This window comes from Corylus avellana, chromosome 2 (assembly GCF_965113065.1).
Source record: "Corylus avellana chromosome 2, dhCorAvel1.hap1.2, whole genome shotgun sequence".
NCBI lineage: Eukaryota > Viridiplantae > Streptophyta > Magnoliopsida > Fagales > Betulaceae > Corylus > Corylus avellana.
The window spans coordinates 42,684,272-42,709,036 of NC_142491.1; the positions used below are offsets into that span (position 1 = coordinate 42,684,272).

Consider the following 24,765-nt stretch of genomic DNA (forward strand, 5'->3'; position numbering starts at 1 on the left):
GACGATGCCCATATTGTGCTGAATTCTTTTCAAGAGTGGGAAGCTATATCATGTAAGAGGGGAGTTGAACATAATGCACTCTTATTTATGGATGAAGTAGTCCACATATAAGAAGCCCCTTGATGTGTTAACGATATTGTTATAGTTGAATGCATTGTTCAATATATATATATATTTTTTTTCATCAATGATATGAATGAATGAATGGTTTCAAAAAAAAAAAAAAAAGGTGATAAATTCAAACATATCTCCATAATTTATCTCATGTTTTAATTAAAAAGTAATATTATTTAGTAAATTGTTATTATACGACTAATATACGACTGAAATAACATAATAATGAAAAATAAGCTTTAGATCAACAAGGACTTAGTTTTTTTAAAAAATAAAAAAAATAAAAAAATAAAAAATAAAAACTAATTTTTACTGTCACATTATCCCAGATAAATGTGAGGCTTATTCCTTACCCTAAATGCCATTTCTCTGTGTTAAAATAGTTTAGGTATTGCGAATTTGCGTGGAGAGAAATTAAAGTAACATGCGATCATTCCAATTAGCTCACAGGCCATAGAGCTAGATGGATAGAGCTACCTCAGCCGCCCTTACTGGGCCAGCCAGCCGCAGTGGTTTAAATGACTAGTTGTTTTTTTTTTTAAAACCATTGTGCCCCTATACCCAACCCTAATAATAATAATAATTATTATTTTATCTTTTTTATGGGTATAAAACCTTTTATATGTGTGTCTGTCTGTTTAGCAGTTTCTAAATATATATATTTAAAAAAAAAATTTAAAAATTTAAAACGCATTTACATATTTGATATAATTAGCTAGGGTTCCACTTCTAAAATTATGCGTTTTCATGTTATCTACGGCAAAAAATAAAAAAATTCAAGTTTTCAAATAGTTATTTTATTCAATCAAATGCATTCACAAACAAAATACTCTTGTAGTTTTTTTTTTTTTTTTTTTAATCTAATCAATTGAGTAGGTGATTTCAAAGTAGAGGGATGCCAACCCTAGGAAAATTGGTTCCCCAAACCACACCCCAAGAGAGAGAGAGAGAGAATAATATGTATAATTATGTGTGGAAGAAGAGGGCTGCTTCTTTTGTTTTAGGGCTGCTTTTGTATATACTTTTAGGGCAGGGGACTGGGGGCTGGGGCTGCAGTTTCAGAACAAACTTGGGCAGAAAAATTGAAAGAGAATTGGCATCTTTGGAAAATCCAAAGAGTTGGACCACTGTACCTCAACGGATCGGAAACCATAAATAGCCAACAAAATCCTTAAAATAGAGCATTATTGCATGCACATGTGGCAGCTTTAGTAGCAGCTATATTGTGTGATCAAAGCAGCTACCTCGCCGGCAATACAAACCCAGGCGACGATGATGTCCAAAAAGATAACCCAACCCGCCAACTCGTAGCCCACGCTTTATCACTTCTCTATAACAAACACTAGAACCACATAAATAATAATGTCTACTTTAAATCTTTTTTTTTAAAAAAAAAAAAATTATTTAAGATAAATTTGTTTTCTCTATAAACATTTTCACTATAAAATCTAAATATCACGAAAATGGTAGGAAAAAAAAAACAAGTACATTTCCACAAATTAAGCCATGAAATTCCATCCAAACTTAATTTAAAGACTTCGTTTGCGTTCCTTTTTGTATGATCCACTAATCGTGATTAGGAGTCATTAAGTAGAATTTTTGCAATCAAATGCTTGTACTTGTTCTAACATCATCCTTTCTTTCTGCAACGTTTGAACTATTTTCAGTGCATCTCCCTCCACCAATTTTCAAGTTGCCACAACCCTAGCTACGGGCGAGTCAAAAATATATAGCTTTTTATAACACATTAATTCCAACACTTTTCCTTTGTGATCCTCAAACTTTTAATAAAAGAGATTTAAGAGAAGAAAAAAAAAATGTGATCAACAATAAAATAAAAATACTTTAATACTATGACAAATGAGAAAACCTTTGCCCTTCCACCCAACGTAAAGGCTTCCATTTTCACTATATATGATTATACTATATTAAATTAGACTGGATTTAATCTAGTCCCCTTCCCTGCCCTGTATTGTCTAGAAAAAAAAAATCATTTTTTTTTTTTTAATTAGTAGATGAGAAGAGAGAAACAAGAGAGCTATAAGGGAAAGATCCGGAAAATGTTTATATTAAAAGGGAAAAATTTCCCACCAGTCAATCTAGGGTGGTCAGGCCACTCCCAAAAAAATGGTTTATTTTAATATTGATATTTTTAATTAAAAGGGTACGTTTCACCTTCTGATTGAGTATGATATGGCAATATCATTAGAAATTATTCGAAATGTAGATAAAATAATTTATTTGATAAGAGTTCAAACCTTAGGAAAAAAAATTAACAAAAAAGTGTGGATAAAAAGCAAAAACTCTTAGTCTCTCTATATATACAAATCATTGTAACATAATTTTATATAGGTCGGTATATTTAGATGTAGCCCTAACACTTCATCAGTTTCTCTCTACTTTTGCTTTCTTATCTCTTTCATATTATATCCCATCATATATTTCTACAAATATAATTCTCACATGCTTTGCATTGATTTCATAGGATTAACAAAGCGTATAAGTCTCACGTCCACTTTAAAAATAAATATGAAAGTAACCTCCTCTAAAAACTCATACCATCCACTGTTTTGAATGTGTTGTGTGCATGCCATCTGTCCCTAGGGCACTTTCTGGTCAGGATCAAAGAACATGTCATCTGTCGAATTCATAATATACTGCAAAAACATCTGTAAGATTCTCCACAAGCCTCATGCACCGTTGAGGTAGCAACCATTAGAAAAGTGACAAATGGCAGGCTCCCACTAAAGCCTAAAAACAATAAAAACCCTTGCAAAATGATAATCATGAAAAAGGGGTCTCAAGGTTCCTTTTTTTAAAAATCATATCTGGGATCTAAAGCCTAGTAGAAGGCACTAGCACTTGTTCTAGTACTATAAATGTTTAGTTGATGGGTTTGTGCTTAGTTGCAAAAATTTGTAGAATTTTAGAAAGCTCCCTCTTTTAGGGGAGGAGAAAGGGACTAAAAGGCAACTATAGTGGGAAGGAATCCTGAAGTGGGTGTTGCATAGTTGAGCCTAAAAGCAAAGCAATCCTTCTTGCCTTTCACCATCAATGTTAGTCAAAGAGGGATAATGGGTTCTAGGGCATAGACCCTATGGAGTGTGGCCTTTTTCTTTTTCTTTTCCCTTTTTTTTTTAACCTAGCATAGACCCCTATGCACTTAAAAAATATGATCATTGGTCTCTTTATGAAGGTTGTGCTAAGTGGTTGACCCCCTCTCTCTCCCTCTTTCTTTCTCCCCTCTCTCTCTTGGTAGATTGACCTTATTTATAAGAAACAATATCGGTAAGTTCATCGATATGATGTGGCAATACATTCACTAATAAGAAAAGTTCATCAATAGTTTTTGCAATGTGGCAATATATTTACGGGTACATTGTTAAATAATGTGAAATCTAATCTAGATTTTGTTTCATAGAAGAAACAATACATCAATTGATAGGTTATTGGTGTGAATTTAATCTTTCTATTAATATATGGAGGTTTAATGGAAGTTATACATTATTAATGAGTTGATTATGCGGTGAATTGTGAAGCTCACCGCCCTTTTTAGATTAATATAAAATATTCAAGCACTAAAGAATTAATCAATGTTGTGTTATCTATTGTTTATACTTTATAGTATACACAAATATATTTTCACACTTCATAATTTGATGGTTCGGATTATTAGTAACATGTTTATTGGAATTAGACACGTATTTTAAAATTCAACTAAATAGATTGTCTTGAATTTATGCAAGTTATTTTAAGATATGTTGAGATGTACTTGCTCAATCAACACTAATAATATATTGAAACATAGCAATCTAATTTAAATAATAAATTTGCCCAAATTAAAAATTAAAAAACAAAACAAAAGACGCGCGGCAATTTGCTCATTTCCGGTCACCTCTCACAAGAGACAGGCAGCCGCATGTACAGGAGAAAAACAACCTGTGTTCTCTTTTTGTTTTTTAAAATAGATTTCTACGTGTCTGTATATCATCGGTGTTGATATGTCTAAACGGCCCACATTTTTATGGAGAAGAAAACCATATATATGGACTGATTTTTATTTTTCCTAAATAAAAACAGACAATTTATTTTTCCGACATTTTTTTTTTTTCTCCTTTTGGTACCAGCCAAAACCCACTTAGGAGGAAATTCAATCTGCCCCGTTAATCTCATCAAGGAATGGCTTAAATCTTCTGAAAACCAGTCAATCTCTGTGATCAGGTCGTTCGTATATAACGCGTCTCCGGCAGCCCATCTTGTTCTGAAATCGTTGTCAACAGTCAACGGCTACTTTCTTCACATGATTGACCAATATATCAATAAAAGTAAATATATTATTCATATATAAATAATTATATATATTCGTATATAAATAATTCGGTACTCATATGATTCCGCAGACGAATAATATACCATTATACCTACCTACTATAATATCCACGGCGTTTATAACCGCAAATCAGCATGATCAATAATAATGAGGGATTGTATATTAAATTAAATAAACAAAAAAAGGATTCTCTTAATCATATATATATGATACTCACCAACCCTTTTTTTTTTCCTTTTATATTTATTATATATAATAATCAAAGTCATAAGCAGCAAATGGTATGACCCTCCACAAATTTTATACTAGCATACCATATCATGAAAATGAATATAATGATGATGGCAAAAATAAAAAAATAAAAAAAGGAAGAAGAAGAGTTAGGCGCATTCGAAAACTCGCCGCCCTAACATTCCACTCGCACGGGTCAAATTCCAACATGATTTATATTCAGACGAAGTCAAAAAATTCATCAGAAAGAGATTGTTACGAGAATTGAGTTTTATGCTGAACATATCTTTGCCAACTCCAAGTCCCCCACCCATAATGAAGAGAAAGATGGTGGAAAAAAAAAAAAAAAAGCACTCGCGGGCCTAACATCCCACTTGCATAGGTCGGATTCCAACTTTGGCAGAGTATGAAGTTTTTATCAGAACAACGTCGGAGGTGATTTCAATGTATCCGACAAAGCGGAAAGCCCATTTCCGCCACGGCCAACTCCGACACCCACCCATAGTGAAGAGATGGATGATGGGAAAGAAGTAGGATTAGGTATAGTCAACATATACTTGTATGGGTATGGAAGTTGTGTGACTGACAAAAAAGAAGAGAGGACCCAGTCCAGTAGAATTACGTGATCCCAATCCACTCTGCTGCATAATTGTCTGTACGATATTGATTTTGTTCTCACATTCAATACAATTAAATGTGTCCCGAATCTAAGACTACTTTAAATTTTGTTTTGTAAAGGTTATTTAGGTGGCCCTGACGAAAAGAAAAACTATACTTTAGAAGGTTGAGAATATGATTATCATCCAGTTGTTTAGTTTTATGCTTGCCACCTGTCATAAAAATGCATAGGATTTGTAAACACTTTTTACCTAACTTTAGCCTCCAACAGGGCAGTGATTTATAATTGCTCATGTCTATGATAAGTGGAGCACCTTCCTGAGAGAAAGACAATAATGCCCGTATTCAAACTCCTTTAACTTGCATTTAATACAATTTTTTTTTTTCCTGTGTCTTTATTCTTGGGCATGTGTGAAAGATTTCAGTAGCTTGTTGGTCTAGCTGCTAGTCTATTGATATTCTGACTTGCATATTTCAAGACGAAATTATCTTCTTTCTTCATGATGTTTATAAAGTTGCCATCCAGCATTGTTATCTTTTTCTTTCTCTTTTTCAATATTGTTTAATATTTATTTCTCTAAAAGTGAGATAATGTGAGAAAATGCTACTATGCAATCTCGATAAATCCTACAGATTCTCATCCTCCTCATCATACACAGACTCAAATTCCATATCACATTTGATCACATCTTCAAGGAAATAATTAAGCTCATATTCTACAGATTGTTATGCTCTTGCAGATTCTCTTGCCGATTCTGCATAATTAATGCACAGAATCAGAATCAGAATGCATAACACATTTGACCACATCCATAAGAAAAGAATCAGACTCAACGTAGAACTACAGAAGACAATTCTCATGTGTAAAATATTTATTCTCTATTCTCTTGTATGTGTATACATTTTGCCTGAATGGGTATTTCAATATATATATATATATATATATATATATATATATATATATATTTCATTACAAACTCTTTCTTGATATCAAGAGCTATAGGCATGCATGATCAGCTCTATAAAAATGTATATGGCTCCATTAACCAACTTGTCTCTATGAAGCTTGATGGGTCAAATTATCTTATGTGGTTGTCTCAATTTCTACCAATTTTGAGAAGCCATGATCTCCTGGCATTGTGGATGGTTCTTAAACGTGCCTATCTAAGTTCCTACAAAGTGAACAAGGCAAGGATTCATCTACTCCTATTCCAAAATTTATAATCTTAACTACGAAATATCAATAGCTCTTGAGTTGATTGAATATCACTCTTTCATAAAATTTTATGGATTTGACAACCTAAAAAATTCCGTCGCCTTCCTAAGCAAAATAGTCAAGAGCGCGCATCACTTATCTCAAATGTCAATTGCAAAATATTCATTAAGGATCAGCAGTGATCATGACAAAATCTTTCATTTCCGTGCCGCATCAATCTGCATTACTATATATATAGAATTCTAAAAGAGAAAATCCTAAGTAAATCCGTAGTTTAGATTCTATTATGAAAAGTCTTTCTTTAAGTTAAATGATTTTACACTATTGATTATGCTAAGGTGCTTTAATAGACGAGTTAAAAGTGAAAAAACTATGCCTCTGTTTTAAAATAAGTTTTAATTTTGAAAACCAACTTTTAAAAATATAAGAGTGAGAAATTTTGAGGTAAATAAGGACTCGCGTCACACACAAAGAACGATCGGTTAGCCTTTACTTGTTGAGTTGTGAACTCACATTTTTCACTTACATAATTCAACAATTTTACAGATAAAGTCGCAGAGGGCAATGAGGAGCCCTACTTAAGCTTAGATTACTATCCTTAAGGTCTGCGAAGCCTTAGCTTTTGAGGCAGACCCACTTTTGTTGAAATCAACTCTTAAGTTTTTTTTTTTTTTTTAAGAAGAAGAAGAAGAATAAGAAATTGAGCAGAATTTTATTAATAATAAATAATTTAAGCAGAAATAATATCAACACTAATACAATTGAGAACTTCCTCAAGATAAATCTCTTCCTCACTTAGTGAGAGTGCCACCTTTGCAAGGCGGTGAGCCGCCTTATTAACTACACATGACATGGGTAGACTTTCATTGTTGAATACTATTTAAGACCCCGCGAGCTGCTCCAATCAAATGCCCATATTATTCAATTTACTATTTTTTTTTTCCCACAGAACCAGAGTGTCACCTACCGTTCCACTCGCAATCAGCCATAATCTTGATTGTTGTATTTGTAACCTTTCGAAATTGTATAGAACAATAATAGTCTAGAAATATGCAATGACTTTTACAAATATAAGGTATATTTAGTTTAGATATTTCGTATTCAGTTTACATTTTGTATAAATGTGAATTTTTTGGCTGTTTTATCTTTTAAAAATAATATCCATGCAAATTTTCGCCAAGTAAGTCAATGTATAAGTAAAAGTAGTAATATCACGTAGAATATGCTAATATTTCGCTCATAGGCTTATTATTTAAAGTCGGGACTTTATAGGAAGAATAAGAATAAAATTAATTAATATAAGTTACGCGTCTGTTGATTATTATCATTATTATTATTATTTTTTGTCTTCGTTTGTGTGCTATATTATGTTATTTTTATTCCAATTCTTACAGATATTTTATTACCTCATAACACTGTAATTGATATTTAATTAAATATTTTACGTATTAAACCTTATGTATTATGAAAAAATTTAAACTCACACGTCAATGTATCTTTGACGTTATCTTTATTTACTTTTTGTTTGACATGTTCACACAAAAGGGAGTGGAGATTCAAACTAGTAACATGGTATTTGGCTATGATACAAACATTGGGTAGAGCTCGTCCTTGAAAACCGGCTCCGGCTTGTAAGAAAAGGGTGCCCAAAAAATTATATACACATGATTAAAATTAGATTTAATCCAAATGGGACACAAGGAGCATAACAAATCCATCCAAAGTCTAATGGTAACTTTTGCTGTCACTGATAGATGTAAAATGAATGTGAAGAGTAGCATTATTATTTTTAAAAATACATGTAAAAATTGCATGCATTTCATGCCCATGTCAATTTAGTTTTGTCCTTAAAAATAACATAATTTGATTTTCTTAGATATTCCAAGTAAAATGTTTTGTGTGGAAGAAATAAGCCAAAAGGGTATTACACTTTGCTATTTCATATCTAACACCATTTGACTTTGTGGAAATATTAAATTAGAAAGCATACCCTGTTGCTTTTATATGGAGGATCTCAGGATCCCAAGCTTTTGTCTGTTGGCAATGGGTCTCGTTTCTTCTCTTGTCGTCTGCAAAGATTTATTACAAGCAATTGCTCATGGTTTCACCATGAAAGCCATCAACTTCCCAAAAGTTTAGGATTATGATACTAGATTTTGGTTGTTTCTCGGGAAAGTTGTTTTTTCTTCTTATTTTCCTAAACAAATAGACAAGAGGACAACTAGAGACCTGGACGTAATCAAAATAACACCTTATCCATCGGAGGGAGCATCACTACAATTTAATGAAATAGCATCCTTCACTATCGCCAATTCCAAATTTCAATTCCGCACATTTTGTGGTTTGCAAATTATCTATACTATACTCATTTCATACCGATTGACGTGATATAACGTATTTTAAGTGAATTTTTTTTTTTTTCAATCACTTAAAACATACTAGTCAATCGGTGTAAAATAAATGTAAAAAGTATCATTACTTCTTCTGTTTTCTAAGTGACTGGCCAATCAACCTGAACTATCACTTATAACACGTCACATCGATCATCTGATTGATGTGAAATAAACGGTGAAAAGAGTAAATAACAATATTAAAAGAAGTGGGCTTTGAGGGAATTATTTATCCTCATTAAACATGAGAAGGAAGAATGAAAAGAAGTGTGGGGTGGTCCCCTAAAAAACCCCCCAATTTAATTCGAGAATTAATATGATAAGCAACTTGTCAAGACTAGGCATATCCAACCCACCCTCCCCATGCCCAAACTGATTGGATATGCCTTCTCCTCAATGCCTCCCTTCTTCCTTTTCCTTTTTTCTTTGCTTTGAATTTCAATATGAACATTTATTCCTTCATATCATTTTCACTAGTTTAGAGGCTCTGGACCATCCAGTTGTATATATCTACGACCATTAAGAAGAAAATGAAACATTCTCCTACACATGACTTTATAGGTTAATATGACGATGGGATGATAGTGATGTTGCCAGACAAATCCAGCCGTCCATTTCTTTTACTCCCATACCACCAATGGACCCACTTGACTCCAATATGTCTCTCCACCACCACTTTCAAGAAGGACCCAAGTTTTCCATCATATTACAATATGGTCTATTAAACTGACACATGTTTAAATTAAGAGAAATGTTTCTTTGCATTATGGTATTCATTATAGTTTCTCTGAGTTTGCATGTTACATTAGGGTGAATGAAATATGCTAACTCAACAAAGATATACGTGAGATTGATACTAAAATGTAAGGGAAAACTTCAGAAAATTTCTCTGAACTTTCACGCGTTTTGAAATTACCCTGCAAAGTTCAAAAACTCTCAATAAAGGGTATCGAACTTTCAATTTTTTTCAATTACCCCATTCCATTATGATTTTCTATTAAATCTTATCAAAATTCCAAATTATAAAGAAGTTGAAAGTTCGCTACCCTTAATTGAAAGTTTTTGAACTTCGGAGAGTAATTTCAAAACGCGTAGAAGTTCGGAGAAATTTTGTGAAGTTTCCAAGGATTTAAATTTTTTTTTTTAACCCACGGCACCCTCAAAATAATAAAAAATATATATAATTAAAAAAAAAATCTTTGTACAATTTTACCTACTCATTACCCATGACAAAGCAACCCTTCTCCCGCACCAAAAAAAAAAAAAAAAAAAATCTCTAATACGCTCTCTCTCAGACTCTCTCTAGTCTCTTCGTTCTCTATTCTTTCTATCATAGATTCACAGGTAACTCCTCGTCTCCTCCTCCCTGGCTTCTCAGTCGCTTTTGTAGTTTTATGTTATAGTTTTAGATTTTTGTTCTAATTTCTTTCTTTTACCTAGTTTTAATTTTGGATTTTTCGATTTATTTTATCAGTTTCTTGAGGTTGTATGGTGGAGAACTAAAAACTGGAGAACAGGAAAAGGCGTGGGAAGGATCGAACTCAATGACGTAGCTACCAAATAGTTTAGTTATCTATATTGAAAGGAAAATTGCTGAGAGTTTCAATTTAGATTCGATACTTGATGATTTTGTACTTTTAAGAAACCGTAAAGTGCAGTTCTAGACACTTTTTTTTTTTTTGGTGGTATTTTTGATATAGCGTCGACATGTTACATTTATAATATATCAATTTTAGTACATATTTATGAACTTTTATAGATATTTTTTGTGATGCATATATTGTGTGAATTACCAAATTTTTAGGGTGAAGAAAATTTTTAGAACGCCAACAAAATTTTGGCGGCACTTCCATTATAAAATGGCTGGCTCCGCCACTGCTTGTGTTTAAAAGGCAGGTGATTCTCACGTGTATTTTGAACGGGTTGTTTTACTTTTTATGATGTTTGCTATAGATAAGCAAGCAAGCATTTACCCACCCAGCAGAAGCAGATTCTAAAATCAAACACTTGCCCTCGATTACCCGGCCAAATGTGGATCCTATGAAGTTAATTTGTTTGCTCGGCAAATATGGCAAGTGTTTCAGATTTTTAGGAGGCTGCTGAGCTGTGGCTTTTGTCTTTGTTGAATCAATTCAAAACTTCAAAGTTTAATTCAATTCCAATGCTCACCAACCTTGGTGAAATAATGGTATGTAGTAAAGGCATCTAGAGAGGCTGTGTTTGATAGGCATGCAATTCAATTGTAAAAAAAAATAATAATAATAAGAAAGATGTCTATAAATATCACTTTTGAATTTGAATGTAGATTTTAATTTCACAGGTTATTTATTAAAGTTGACAAATCAATTTTTCAACTGGTAAATGGGTATCAGGTCATCTGCTTAATAGATTTTGAGGCTTAAGGCAACAGTGGCGGAGCCAGACAATTCATATTGGGGGTGCCGCTAAAATTTTTTTTGCGTCCTAAAATTTTCTACACCCTAAAAAAAAAAAAAATGGTCTAGAACTGCATTTTACGGTCTCTTAGAAGTACAAAATCATCAAGTATCGAATCTAAATTGAAGCTCTCAGCAAGTTAAATTAATCAATTCATAAACCTAAAGTTTATTCATGAACTTAAAATTTTCAAGTTAAATCACGACCTCGTAAGAGACAATCAAAGTTTATAAACATTAAACAACAAAATAAACAATTATATGGATATTAAAGTTTAACATACATATGTATTAGATAAGGATTTTTTTTTTGGGTTACCATACATATGTAATAAGTTTTGGCATTATTAAAGTTTACCATCCTTGGAAATTTTTTTTTAAAAAAAAAAAATTTTGGGAAAAAAAAAATTTTAATCACGGCACCCCCAAAGCTCTATGTGGCTCCGCCACTGTAAGGCAACAAGCTTAGGTAGAATCTTTTTTTCTTTTGTTTTTAATTAAATAATTTTAATTGTAAGTCATTCTTCTTGTTTTTTTCCCTTAATTTTTTCCTAAGCAACTTGCGAAATTCATCTTTGTTATGAGACATTTAATTTCAACATATGTCAAATTTTGTATTGAACTACATATAATTCTTTTTATGTGTAATTTAATTTGCACAAAACACGATTTACTTTAGGGCCCGTTTGAGATTGTGGTTTCAATAAGTGTGATTTTAAAAATTGTGTTATTAAAAATTACATTTTTAAAATTCATACTTTTTAAAAACGCAGATTACTCTTGCGAAATCGCAATCTCAAACTCACACTTATTCTAAAAATTGTTTTAATGAACGAACTTAGTCAATATATTGGTTTTAAGTTTGTGAAATTATGAGTTTAGTAACTGTTGCAATTAATGTAACTTTCCATTTAATATCTTAAAATTTAATTCTTTGTATTTATTTATTTTTGTTGTAATTAGGACCTTAATTAAAGCGCACTTACTAACTTTTTTGTCATAATTAATTATTTTTACCATAATTTGGGCCTTAATTAAAGAACATTGAATAACTTCTTTGTCATAATTGGGGCTTTAAATTTTTTTTCTTTTAATAAAAGGAAACTTAATTATGCTATGTTTTAGGCCTTAATTATTTCATTGGGGGCCAATTATGACAAAGAAGTTAGTTACTTAATTCACCTAATTCAATTATACATTTTAGTGACTGATGTAATAAGTGTCGTATCACGTTAAAGTAAAAGTTATAATACCCTAAATCGTATCGGAGGGGCATCACCATTTGTTGTAGATTTAGATAAAAATCCACATTAAATTATAAAAATCCTGAGGGAAAAAAATTTTAAAAAAAAAACTTGCTTTCATAATCAACTACTCCTTCGTATCATTAGACACCATAGGACACAAAGAACTGTTCTTCAAATATTGGAATCACAAGAGTTGGCATTCAATTATTTGGTAATGAAATGTCATTGTTACGTATTATCTTCTCCAATCATATAAGGATATTATTTATACTTGTTTCATCCCTAGATATCACATGTTCTTCATTTTGAATTCTTCCTCCATTCCCAAATTAATAACTTTGCATATGATTAGGAAAATGACTTGCTATAAAATCCAAGTCAGTGATCAATTAATCTAAATCACACTCCAAAAAATTGACAACTCGAAGTCTTGTAATTAGGATATCTATTATCTGGGTCTTCAAATGATAGTTCAATTGGTTAGAGATTACGTCTCATGAAGCGAAATTCACTAGGTTTCTATCTCTCATTTCTCTCATTGTGCGGACATGTTCAAAAAAAAAAAAAAAAAAAGAATATCCGAAAGAAAAAAAAATCCAAATAAAAAATAAGTTAATTTAGTTGTTAAAGTTATTATTAAGTTCGAATACCCCCTCGGCCCTTACTCAATTGAGATTTCAATACTTCATGAGTAAGAAATATAGTGTAGAACAAATTTTGAAAAGAAAAATGTAAAAGTAAAATAAATCAATAGAATGATAAAATATAAAGTTTTCCTTTGAAAGTATTTTCTATTTTCGTCTATTAAGTTAACATATATATATATATATATATATATATATATATATTTCTTTTTTTAGATATATAAAAAAAGAAAAAAAAATAATTGAAAGAAGAAAAAAAAAAGAATTTCGAGTTTTTTTATGAGAAAGAGAGAGAATAAAATAAAATAATTAAAAAATAGAATATAAGCTTTTTTTAAAAAAAAAACCTCGAAAACTACCCTGCTGGTGATACAATGGGGAAGATTATAATAAGGTGGGGTGCTGGGTAAACCAATGAGGCTCCTAGATCAATGCCCTTAAATAATGCTACTTGGCTCTTTCTTTCTTCACTTTCCAACGAAATCTTAAAAGACAAACATACTCTCAAGATGTCCCGTTCTCCGAAAACCCACGAGCACCCGACTAAAGTTTAAATCAAATTTACTAAATTGTTTCATTAACATCATCCATCATACATTAAGATTTCCTGGTCCCCTCCCCCACCTCTATCTATAAACAAGACAACTACTTACTTAAATAATAGGGACTACCAAAATCAAAAAAATAATTAAATAAATAAATAAACTAAATTCTTCGTTAGTCGTTATTAACCAGTGAAATTCAGACAGTTTAAGAGAAATGACTGCAAATCCCATAAGCCTCAAACAGCTTAAGATACAGGTAAATTTCACAACCGTCATTCTCTCTCTTAAGTTAATTGAATTTCTATAAAATTGAAATATTTACAACCTAATAACAAAAACACCATAATCCCACTTTTAGACAAACAACTAAACCCAATCAATCATTACATACCCATTTGACAAAAAAAAAACAAAATTGGGACCCAATAAATCAACCATTTGAGAGTCCTCAAGAGGAATACTAAGGGAACAATTGGGATAAAATTTTCATATATATATATATATATATATAATTCAGTAAATTGTCATACAACTTAATAATGTGACAATAAAAAGCAATTTTTAGATCAATGCTTATAAAAATAAAAAACTAATTTTCACAGTCGCATAATCTTAGTTGTATATATTACTAGTTGTTTTGGACTTGTTCAATGTACATGGGTGAGGGCATGAAGAAGATATCCATTTAGTCCTAGAAAAAAGCAAAGAAAACCCATAAAAATTGTGGCCTAAAAAGACTGATCACGCATAGTAGAAGGATACAAAACACATATACGAGGAACCTCATCATTCCCATTCCTCTCTTTTTGAAAAGATCAACAAAAGACCACAAATATCAATAGACGAGAGGGGAAGTAAAGGAGCAAAGTCAGTTGCTCGAGGAAGAAAAAGAGGGAAGAAGAAGCCAAAGAGCACAAAAATCAAAAGGAGGATGAGTATCTTCAAGAAGAATTAGTACTAGTATTAATACTACTCCTAGAACCAGAATCCCAGTCAATCCAGTCAAACTTTTTATACCCCAATAAACTCAATCTTCTAGCATCATACAACAATGCAAACTATATAATATTTATATATATAGAAATAAATAAATAAAATATGTTATAATAGGTATATTTGAAATGGGGAGGAGAAAGGAAACAGAGGAAATGGAAGGGAGATGATGTTCATGTTCATCTCAAGGACTTGGCTGCTCTGTTTCCCTCATTACTTTTTTACTTAATTATTATTATTTTTTTCTGGGTCTTTATTGATTTATTTAAATTTAAATTTTATTTTTTTATTTTTTTTCTTTCTGCCCATTAAACAATGAAAATGGCATATTACCAATCATCCTTTCCCCTCTATAGGAAACACCCATCATTGCTCCCAACAATCCTTTTCAACCTTAGAAACCTGAGCTTCTTCTAAGATATTCCCTCCCTTCCAATTCTTCCACTCTTATGCATCCTCTCACAATTTATATATCTCTCTCTTTGTGAACCTTTTTCTTTACCATCCCTTTTTCCCTTACACCTCTCTTTCCCCCCCCCCCCCCCCCCCCCCCCCCCCCAACAGGCAACAAAATGGATCCTTCTTCTACCAACTCCGTCAATGGCTTCTACTCCTTTCTCACCCGCGGGATCGATGATCTCGAGCGCGTTTACCTCTCCAATAACTTCATGTCAATCCAATTCCTTCAAAGGGTACTTTCGCTTCTCCGATCCTTCCACTCCCAGCTCACCCTTCTCGTCCAGAAGCTCCATTTGCCGGTGGGTGAGAAGTGGCTCGATGAGTACATGGACGAGAGCTCCAAGCTCTGGGAAGTCTGCCATGTTCTCAAGTCTGGGATATCCGGGATGGAAAACTACTACTCTGCCGGCCTCAATATAACCTCTTCTCTTGACAGCCATCGCCATCTAAGCCCACAAGTCTCACGACAGGTCCATCACCGAATCACAATCTTCAATCAATTTTTCTTTTTTCTTTTTTTCTTTTTTATTCACTTTCAAGCTTGATTTGATCGAATTCTTGGAACAGGTCATTCGCACAATCTCTGGGTGTCGCCGGGAAGCTCTGGGATTGGAGGAGGAGAACAGGGGCTTAATGGAGACGAGAATCCAACCGCTATCGCTGCGGTTCGACGAGAAGGTCTCAATCGAGTCGAAGCTCAACGGCTTCAACGGCTTCAGGGGAGTCCTGTATGCAATGAGGAACGTGAGCTCGCTGCTGCTCATGATGTTGCTCTGCGGATTGGTCTACTGCTGGCCAGAGTCAAACTTTCTTATGGGAGGCTACGAGGGGTGTTTGCTATTCGGATCGGGGTTCATGATATCGACGGCGAGGCTGCAGCAGAGGGTGGCGGCTGAGATCAACGAGATGGGCGGGAGGCCGGGGATTCTGCTGTACGAGTTCCGGCGGTCAAAGGTGGCGATGGAGGAGCTGAGAGGCGAGTTGGAGAGGAGGAATGGGTCGCCGGCGGGAGTGGTGGCAGACTGGGAGAGCGAGGTTGGCATCAGGGAGAGAGTCGACAACTTGAGAGGATGCTTTGGAGTGTTGAGATCTGGTGCCGAGAACATTGTTGGGCAGCTTGATGATTTCTTTGATGAAATTGTTGAAGGAAGGAAGAAGCTTTTGGACTTCTGCAGTCATAGGTAGACAGAGATAGGGATGCTAGAAATATCAAATATGGTTGGATAGTCCAAAAAAAAAAAAAAAAAAAAAAAGGAAGAAAAAAAAAAAGAAAAAAGAATATTACAAGTAGAGAGGAATCAGTTGTTGGGGGTTGTTGTGCCTCTAAGCCTTCTCTTTGTTTTTGTTTTTTGTTTTTTTTGTTTTTTTTTTTTTAATTTTTAATTTTTAATTTTTAATTTTTTTTTTTTTTTTTCATGTTTCCTTCCTCCTGCGGTTTCACTGTTCTTACAGTTACTATAGTTGAAGCTTTGGGGATGGGATAGCTTTTTTCTCTCAGGAAGGAAGCAACCAACCCGAAGAGGAAGGTTCTTTTGAATGGGGATGTAATTCTAGGTTTCAGGAAGTCTTCAAATGAGTATCCAAGAAGGAAAATTAGACAAAAAGGTTCAGGACTAGTTTTTCATGCGGGGCCAAGAGAAATTCTCCACATCTATCCCCAACCCAAACACCAACCCCTGCCTCTTATTTTAATATTGGATTAAAAGAATGGAAGCTTCTTATAATTCTCTCATAGGGGAAGACAAAACAGCCATATTCCCACCTTTTTTTTTTGAATTTTTTATTTATTGGGTGTTGTTATTTTATGTTTTATTTATTTACTTTCTTCTTCTTCTTCTTCTTCTTCTTCCTCTTTAAAGAGATTTTCCCTCTTGCTCTGTTTTCGTAGGTAGTGCTCTTTAGTTGTTATAGTAAATGCCTAATCATTCTAGTTGTGAGAGAATGATGAAAAAGGGTGGCTTAGGACTGTAGGGGCGACTGTGAGATTCCTTGGCTGCTTTAATTTCTAAAGCAGCTTCTTTTGCTCTTGCGAAGCTTTTGTCTGATTCGGTTCGCTTTGAAAGCAATGGAGTCGATGATGAAAGCTCCTCACCGCATCGCCCCTCTTCCTGACATGTCTCTTCTCATTTCTCTTTCTCTTTCTCTCTCTCTCTCTCTCGTTAAGAAAAATTATATATATATATATTATGCTGCCAATTTCTTCCCCTTTTTGGGGTTCCAGATATAAAATATTCAACATTATATTTCAGGGGTCACTGTCTCACTTGTAACCGTATCTCATGCTTTTTGTCCCTTGCCGGAAATTCATGCCTTGCCTCCCTCGGGGGGTTCCATATGAGTATGCTAAACAACAAAGGAATAGAATAATGGTGAAAGGGAAGAACATAAAGACAAAAACAATGAGTAGAACTCATATGAAAAGAAAGACCGACATGCCTGATGCCAGAAATTCTGGCAGCAGAGCAGCTGTGTTCCAACAAACCCAATGGGTAACGTCCTGCTCACGCCCATTACCCCTATAACACCGCACCATGTTTAACATCTACCACCGGAGACCATGGCTTTGGTCCCTCTAAAAGATAAAAAAAGAAGACTTGAGCTTTCTGCCTTTTGCTTCTCCATTGAATTTAACAAAACTCAATGACCACAAAAGATGCAAACTACAGATGCAGACGATTCAAGATGAAAAGCAACAGCAAGCAAAAGATAAAATATGGTTGGTGTTGTTTCAAGTTCAATACTGAAACTAAAGCATAACCAAGTAATCTGAATTCTTGACACAGTCAAAAGCAATTTCAAATGCATACATTCACATAGTCTCTCATATGCTCATATGAAACAGCAATTTTCCAAATCAAACCCAGTTCTGTAATTACAAATGTATTTCAGAAGAACACTACAGGCTAAAGACCATCAAAATTTCGACAACTTTGGTAACGCCTTCACAAATATACCAGAAAATTAAAAAGGACGATATTTTGGTGTAATTTTTACAAAATCACAACAAAAAAATAGTCAGACAGGATTCTGGGTGCGTGATGATGCGTGTAAAATGTTTTGGCAACATCTGAATGTTGATTTTTTTTTGGTGTGGGGTGTGGGGGGGGGGCGCATAATTTACAGGAGAGGGCATGGATGGGTTACCAAGGTTACCAAGTGAAATGTTGGTAAGCCAAAGAAGCAATACTGTGATGTTAAAGATGAAGGCAGGCTGCTTCTTTCACAATTTCAAATGTCAAACCCTGGCATTGCAAACTGGGAAGCAAATGCCTCAACCCGATTTCGGAGCTCAACAATATCTTTATTGCTCTGCAGACCCTTGAGAAAATCTTTCTGAAATTTTCCATGTTCCCTCTGCACCATAATTGTAATCTGAGCTGCCTTAAGAAGAAAGTCAGCTATTGTCTCAAAATCAGCCTCCAAACAACCTCTGGATGTCATTGCAGGAGTGCCTGAATAAGAAGGACATAAGAAAAAGTAAGAGGAAGTTGAATGGAATAGCCCAGAGTAGGATGGTGACATTCAGATATATGTATTATTTAGCAATTTTAGTAATGAAATAAAATTTGCAACACAACAAAATAGTAATAACATTCATATACTTGTATTATTTGCCACGTTAGAGAATCCAGGAAATGGTGATATAAAGTGTGGAAATATGGAAAGCTTCAACTTTATTTCCATGGGGCGCCCAAAGAGGGAGAAGCATGCTAATAAAATATTCTTCCATTAAAAAGAATTATGTTAAAAATCTGGATAGGGGAAAAGATTATTTCTCGTCTACAGGGATTTCGTGGATAACTTATCAATCGATAATAAGGAGTAAAAGGGGATAAGGTTTTTTTTTTTCTCCCTTATTGGAGAGTTACAAGTGCATCAGTGAGTCTTAAGGCCATGACTTCACCCTCCACCCCGTTCTAAGAATATAGATGGTAACATTTGAGTTAGAGCTCATCTACAATAGAGGTAGATAAGATTATACATGATAAATTTAAAGGTATGTCACAAACCTACGTGACACCTTTTTGAGCCTAGTTGTTAATAATGCAGTATGACAAGAATGCTCACCAATTCTAACTCCTCCGGGAGAAATTGAACCATTATCACCAAATATAGCACTTTTGTTGAGAGTAATGTGGCACATCTCACAGACCTTCTCATAGTACTTGCCTAGAAAACACATCAGGGTAAAAAGATTAGAAAATGAGGTGAAAATGTAGGAAGGCAATTTATACATTTCTACCCTAAAAGTAAAAAAGTCAACAACTAAATTATACCACAAAAGCAAAAAAGCTAGATATATATGTCCCTACAACATGTTGAAACTTTTCCTTGCCATGTACACTTTTTCTCCCTTTTACACTTATCAAGAAAAAAAGTACTTCCTTTTCACAATTCTCTGGTAACACAATCACAGCAGAGTAATTTCTCACACAATAGCAATATTTCAACAATCCCTATACTTTTCACATAGGCAAGTCACCAATTCAAAAGTTCACCGATCTTCAGATTCCAGATTAGTATGTTTACACAGCTAAATACCAGGGCCTGCACACACTGAGGCTGGCTTACATATTTCTGGACAATAGTCTATTACAATCTTCTGACAATCAACAAAAATTGTACACAAGAATTAGACTGGATTTCATAGGCAGTAAACAAAAACCCAAACCACATCAGCCCTAGACACCAATTGCCACAGAAGTTCAGAAATTTAAATCAAACCACAGCAAATTTCCTGTTGATACACCATTACAATCAGATAATTTGCAATTAAAGTACTCCGATATATGCATTTTGATCTTTTTCATAATTTTCATCTCCTCCTCCTTCAATGACTTAATGAACCAAAATGAAACTTCTTTTCAACAACAAAGAAGCAATAAGAAGCATTTTCTTTAAAAAACCAAAGTAGTTTCACATGAAAAGGTATAAATGTAATTCAAAAGTAACTGCCACGAATTTGATGACTTAATGAACCAAAATGAAACTTCTTTTCAACAACAAAGAAGCAAAAAGAAGCATTTTCTTTAAAAAACCAAAGTAGTCTCACACATGAAAAGGTATAAATGTAATTCAAAAGTAACTGCCACGAATTTGATCTGGACAACATGTATAATGGCAGATGCATGTATTCCCTGTTAGACTACAGCAGTCCATAATTAAAACCAACTTTGCTGATCCATATAGACAATGAAAGGAAAAACAAACTAACAAGAAAAACAAAAAAGGTGGAAATATAATCAGCAACCATACACAGCAAGCCCACTGAGACCTAATTAACATGAAAAGTTGTATCCATTCAACTCATTTTTATTACCAACTCAAACAATAAAAATACACTTCAGTTCCAACTTAAGTAAGTTTTTAAACTTTCCCACTCAAATCTCTTTCTTTTTTTTTCGACAAAGCAGTGTCCATTCAACTCATCTATATTACCAACCAAAGTAGAAAAGTAGCTTGGCAGACAGACTATCCTAAGCTGCCAGGTTTAGATGTTTGCCAATAAAACCCCCAAGTACATATTTTCATCTGTTATATAACATGAGAGCTTGATAACCAAAAACGAAACTAATTAGCATAAACATTGATAAAAAAAATTGTTAAACTGAAAACATTTTCAATAAAGTCGTATAGACAAGATGGGTGCCGCTAAATGTAATAACAAAATCAAAACAATAAGTCAAGAAGTAAGATGGAAACACAGCGAAGTCATCTTTTCCAATCTATTGTTTGCGAAAATTGAGTAGGTAAATTCAGAATACCTGCTAAGCCTAGAGCAGTTAGATCCCAAAGCAACAAATGATTGTCAGTACCCCCAGTCACCAGCCTGCATTTTCTTTTCAACAAAGCAGATGCTAATGCCTGAGCATTTTTCTTCACCTGTTGTATATAGGCTTTATACTCCGGAGTAGCTACTTGTTTTAAAGCTATGGCAAGAGCAGCAATGTGATTATTATGGGGGCCCCCTTGTAATGATGGAAACACAGCGAAGTTTATCTTTTCCTCAAAATCATAATGAGCACTACCATCTCCACAACTAAGTTGCAGGCCCTGTTTCCTCGATTTCACACCTCTTCTGTAAAAGATAATACCTCCCCTAGGACCCCGGAGACTTTTGTGAGTCGTTGAGGTAACGATATCACAGTATTCAAATGGATTTGCACATTCCTGTAATTGACAAGAGACAAGTTTAAAACAGAGACCAGGATTCTTCATTGATTAATAATACGACTGTAAGCAAATCTATAAACTGCGTGATAGAGTCCAAAGAAAATAAATCCAACTCACCATGGAATAATATCTATATACACACAAACATAAATATGTAGGACCAAATCCAGTTTTCCCTACATATGAATTGTCATCCAACATTCAAATTCAAGTAAAAAAAACAAGTCCTTTAGATCCACTAGTTTGAACCAAATTCAGAGGATGCCTATCTGTAGTGTTTATAGATTTATTTGAATGGTTTTGTTCTAGATGGCAATATCCTACATAGTTTATCCCACACAAACACACTAACCAAATTGTACTCCAAAGTAAAATTCAGTCATATCTGAAATTCACACGCGCACACACATACACGCACCCCTATATGCCATAGGTATGTATGTATGTATGTATGTATATGCCATATCTGTCAGCGAGTTACTTTTAGGAATCAGAACTTTATTCTGTGGTCCAATTTATTATAAAGAGAGTTTGATGCATGGTACATGAGTTAGACAATACAGCAGTGCAAGAGTATACAAAATAAATGAGAGACTAAATAGAGAAGCAGCCAATAAACTGGACTTCAATTCTTGCACACACCTATCAATATAGAAGAGATCAGTCTAACTTCCATAAAATAAATATATCTTGGCAACCAGGTGGTAATTACTAATGGAGGAATTAATTTCATACAATTTTTTTTTTTTTTTTTTGTATGAGTGATTTCATGCAGTTCTGCATTCTGAAACTTCTAGCCCACAGATGAAAGGGACAGGGGAAGCACATCCTTATCTGCACAAGTGCATTACATTGCCTCTTGCACATTGTTGAAAAGCATTTTCATGTTCAGAACTATAAAAAGGGACAAGAACCCTCTCAACTTGGCGATGCAACTTAATTATACCCTCTAAACTGTTGTGACAACTTATGAAAGAAAGAAATCTCCAACCAACCCTTTTAAAACAACTCAAGTAAGAAATTATCAATAAAAATCTAAAAAATTGAAATAGCAGTTTTAACAATGAAAACAAATTAAAACTGTCCCCATAGAATTTCTATATAAATAGAATAAGCTAAAAGAAAGTCCGAAAGATGTAATTCCAAGTGATTAGAGTATAGAATGTGTAGCAGCAAAACTATGAGACCATCATCACACATAAATTTATACTACTCCAGAGATCCTATATATCCATGCATGGATAAAGGTATGTTTTTTCTTGTGACACAACATGCTACACGGTTAAGTCTACAGTGTACACGTGTGTTTCGTATAATATCGTGTGTGTATATATATAGTTCAACAGTTGTTCTAGGTACAAGAAGCTAAGAGGTCAAAACATGAAAAATGAAATGGATCAGTTTCAAATGACTGTCAGGACTCAGCTGCACTACTCCTACGACTACCAGTATAAAGCATGGTAACAAATATGCCGTTAAACCACAAGAACACCATCTCCTTGTACAGGTAAGTTAATTAAATCAACCTAGCTCATAATGAGCCACGCCGAATTCTATTTAAAATAAGAAATCGAAAATCAAAGTATCACAGTCAATATTAAATTAAATTCTAAATTCCCCAATCAAGTATAAGATGACTAAAAGAAGCTTAGACCTTAGCTGCCACGAGACCGCTAATATGAGCCATGTCGCACATCAAAACCGCTCCACATTTATCCGCAATCTGCCTTAACCTCGCGAAATCCCACTCCCTCGGGTAAGAACTCCCGCCGCAAATAAGTATCTTAGGGCGAAAATCAAGAGCTTTCTCCTCAAGCTTCTCGTAATCAATGTAACCCGTTTGTGGGTTCACTTTATAAGGGAGACTCTCAAAGAATATCGATGCGGCCGAGACCTTCTTCCCGCTCGGAGTGTAATACCCATGACTCAAATGCCCTCCGGACGGCGAATCCAACCCCATAATCCGATCGTTGGGGAGCAAAAGACCAGTGTAAACTGCGAAATTTGCAGAGGTACAAGAGTATGGCTGAACATTCACACCCCACTTCTCGGAATCAAGATTGAACGCCGCCAATGCGCGCTCCCAGCAGATCAATTCGATCTGATCAATGTGCTGATTACCCGTATAGTACCTCGCTCCGGGCATTCCCTCCGAGTACTTGTTGGTCAAGTGGCTGCCTAGAGCCTCCATCACAGCCCTGCTCACGAAATTCTCCGAAGCGATCAATTCGATTCCTCTGAACTGTCTCTGCCCCTCCTTCTCCATGATCGCGTGCACTTCCGGGTCCGCCACGGCGAGCGGCTGGTTCCCCCAGGCCCGCACCGCGGCCCGCCTCGCCTCGAGACCCGGGTCAACCGCGGCCCGCTTCGGCGCGCTTCCACATAACAACGATTGCCCATCTCTCGGCCTCTTCAGACACATAGAGTGCCCCAGAATGCTGAATTTCTCATCTTCGCTATGATCCTCCCCAATTTCGAGTTCTATTTTCTCTTCCTTTTGCTCAAGCAACTGCAGCGGAACGGACGGGACCGAATTCGACGAGCCGCAAAAGCTCGAATCAATTTGAATCGAAATCGGACTGTCAGCCGCCGAGGCTGTAGAAACCGACGATGTATGTGAATTGAACCCTAGAGAAAGAGCCGACCGAGCACACTGTGAATCCATAAACTCTAGAAACCCAAAAAAAAAAAAAAAAAAATCGCTGATTTCGGTACTGAAAATTTTTAAAAATAAAATAAAATCAAACCCCCCCTACGGATAGGTGTAGAAGCAACAGAAACAGCGACAACAGCGCCTGAAGAAACCGCAGTGACAATAACGAAACGAGGATCTTCGGGAGTTCGCTGAAGCAACAGAGCTTTCCATATATAGAAGTTTCAGAAACCCTAACCCTGACGTGAAAAATAAAGGTGGGAATTATATTTATCGTGAAAAAGAAAAGATGGAATGAGGGAGAATTAGAATAAGGGAAGGGAGTCAAGGGACTGGTCGATAATAAGCGAGGATGAATCTGGCGCTGATAATGGAGGAAGGGGGTGACCGGGGATAGCCAGTAGCGTGTAGGTTATGTTCCGGTGACCCAAACGTGGAGGGAAAGGGCAGGTTGGTCCACGTGGACGGAATGGAGTCTAGGTACATTCATTTGGGGCTTTTGTAGAGGGGATATCTCTGATGCTCTCTGGACTTTCCTCGTTGGTCTGCGTCTGAAAAAGTGGGCCATATGACGTTCACGTTTTGTTTCCCCCGAAACATTTAATGACCCAGGAAGCGATACCCTCCTTTTTTTGGCTAAAGTCAAGAACGTCACGTAGTCCGTTACGGAACTTTTTTTTTATTATTAAAAAATTAAAAATAATATATATATATAT

At 34.7% G+C, this 24,765-nt stretch overlaps 2 protein-coding genes across 3 annotated transcripts; one reads left to right on the plus strand and one right to left on the minus strand.

Annotated features, from left to right (window-relative positions):
• The first annotated feature begins 15,320 nt into the window (after positions 1–15,320).
• Positions 15,321–17,470, plus strand: LOC132164542 (BPS1-like protein). Of its 2 annotated transcripts, XM_088513549.1 has the most exons (3): positions 15,321–15,692; positions 15,790–16,403; positions 16,675–17,470. In XM_088513549.1, the coding sequence occupies exons 1-3, from the start codon at positions 15,336–15,338 to the stop codon at positions 16,685–16,687; spliced, it is 984 nt and encodes a 327-aa protein (XP_088369675.1). In that variant the 5' UTR covers positions 15,321–15,335; the 3' UTR covers positions 16,688–17,470. The 2 variants fall into 2 exon arrangements, with proteins under 2 accessions (XP_088369675.1, XP_059431060.1); XM_059575077.2 differs by lacking the exon at positions 16,675–17,470 and having other exon boundaries at positions 15,790–16,535.
• Positions 17,471–17,963: 493 nt separating this feature from the next.
• On the minus strand, positions 17,964–24,455 carry LOC132184607 (serine hydroxymethyltransferase 7). Its single transcript, XM_059598302.2, has 4 exons — positions 23,051–24,455; positions 20,988–21,393; positions 19,291–19,392; positions 17,964–18,674 (listed from the first exon to the last, which is right to left on the minus strand). The coding sequence occupies exons 1-4, from the start codon at positions 24,059–24,061 to the stop codon at positions 18,451–18,453; spliced, it is 1,743 nt and encodes a 580-aa protein (XP_059454285.2). The 5' UTR covers positions 24,062–24,455; the 3' UTR covers positions 17,964–18,450.
• Positions 24,456–24,765: the final 310 nt, after the last annotated feature.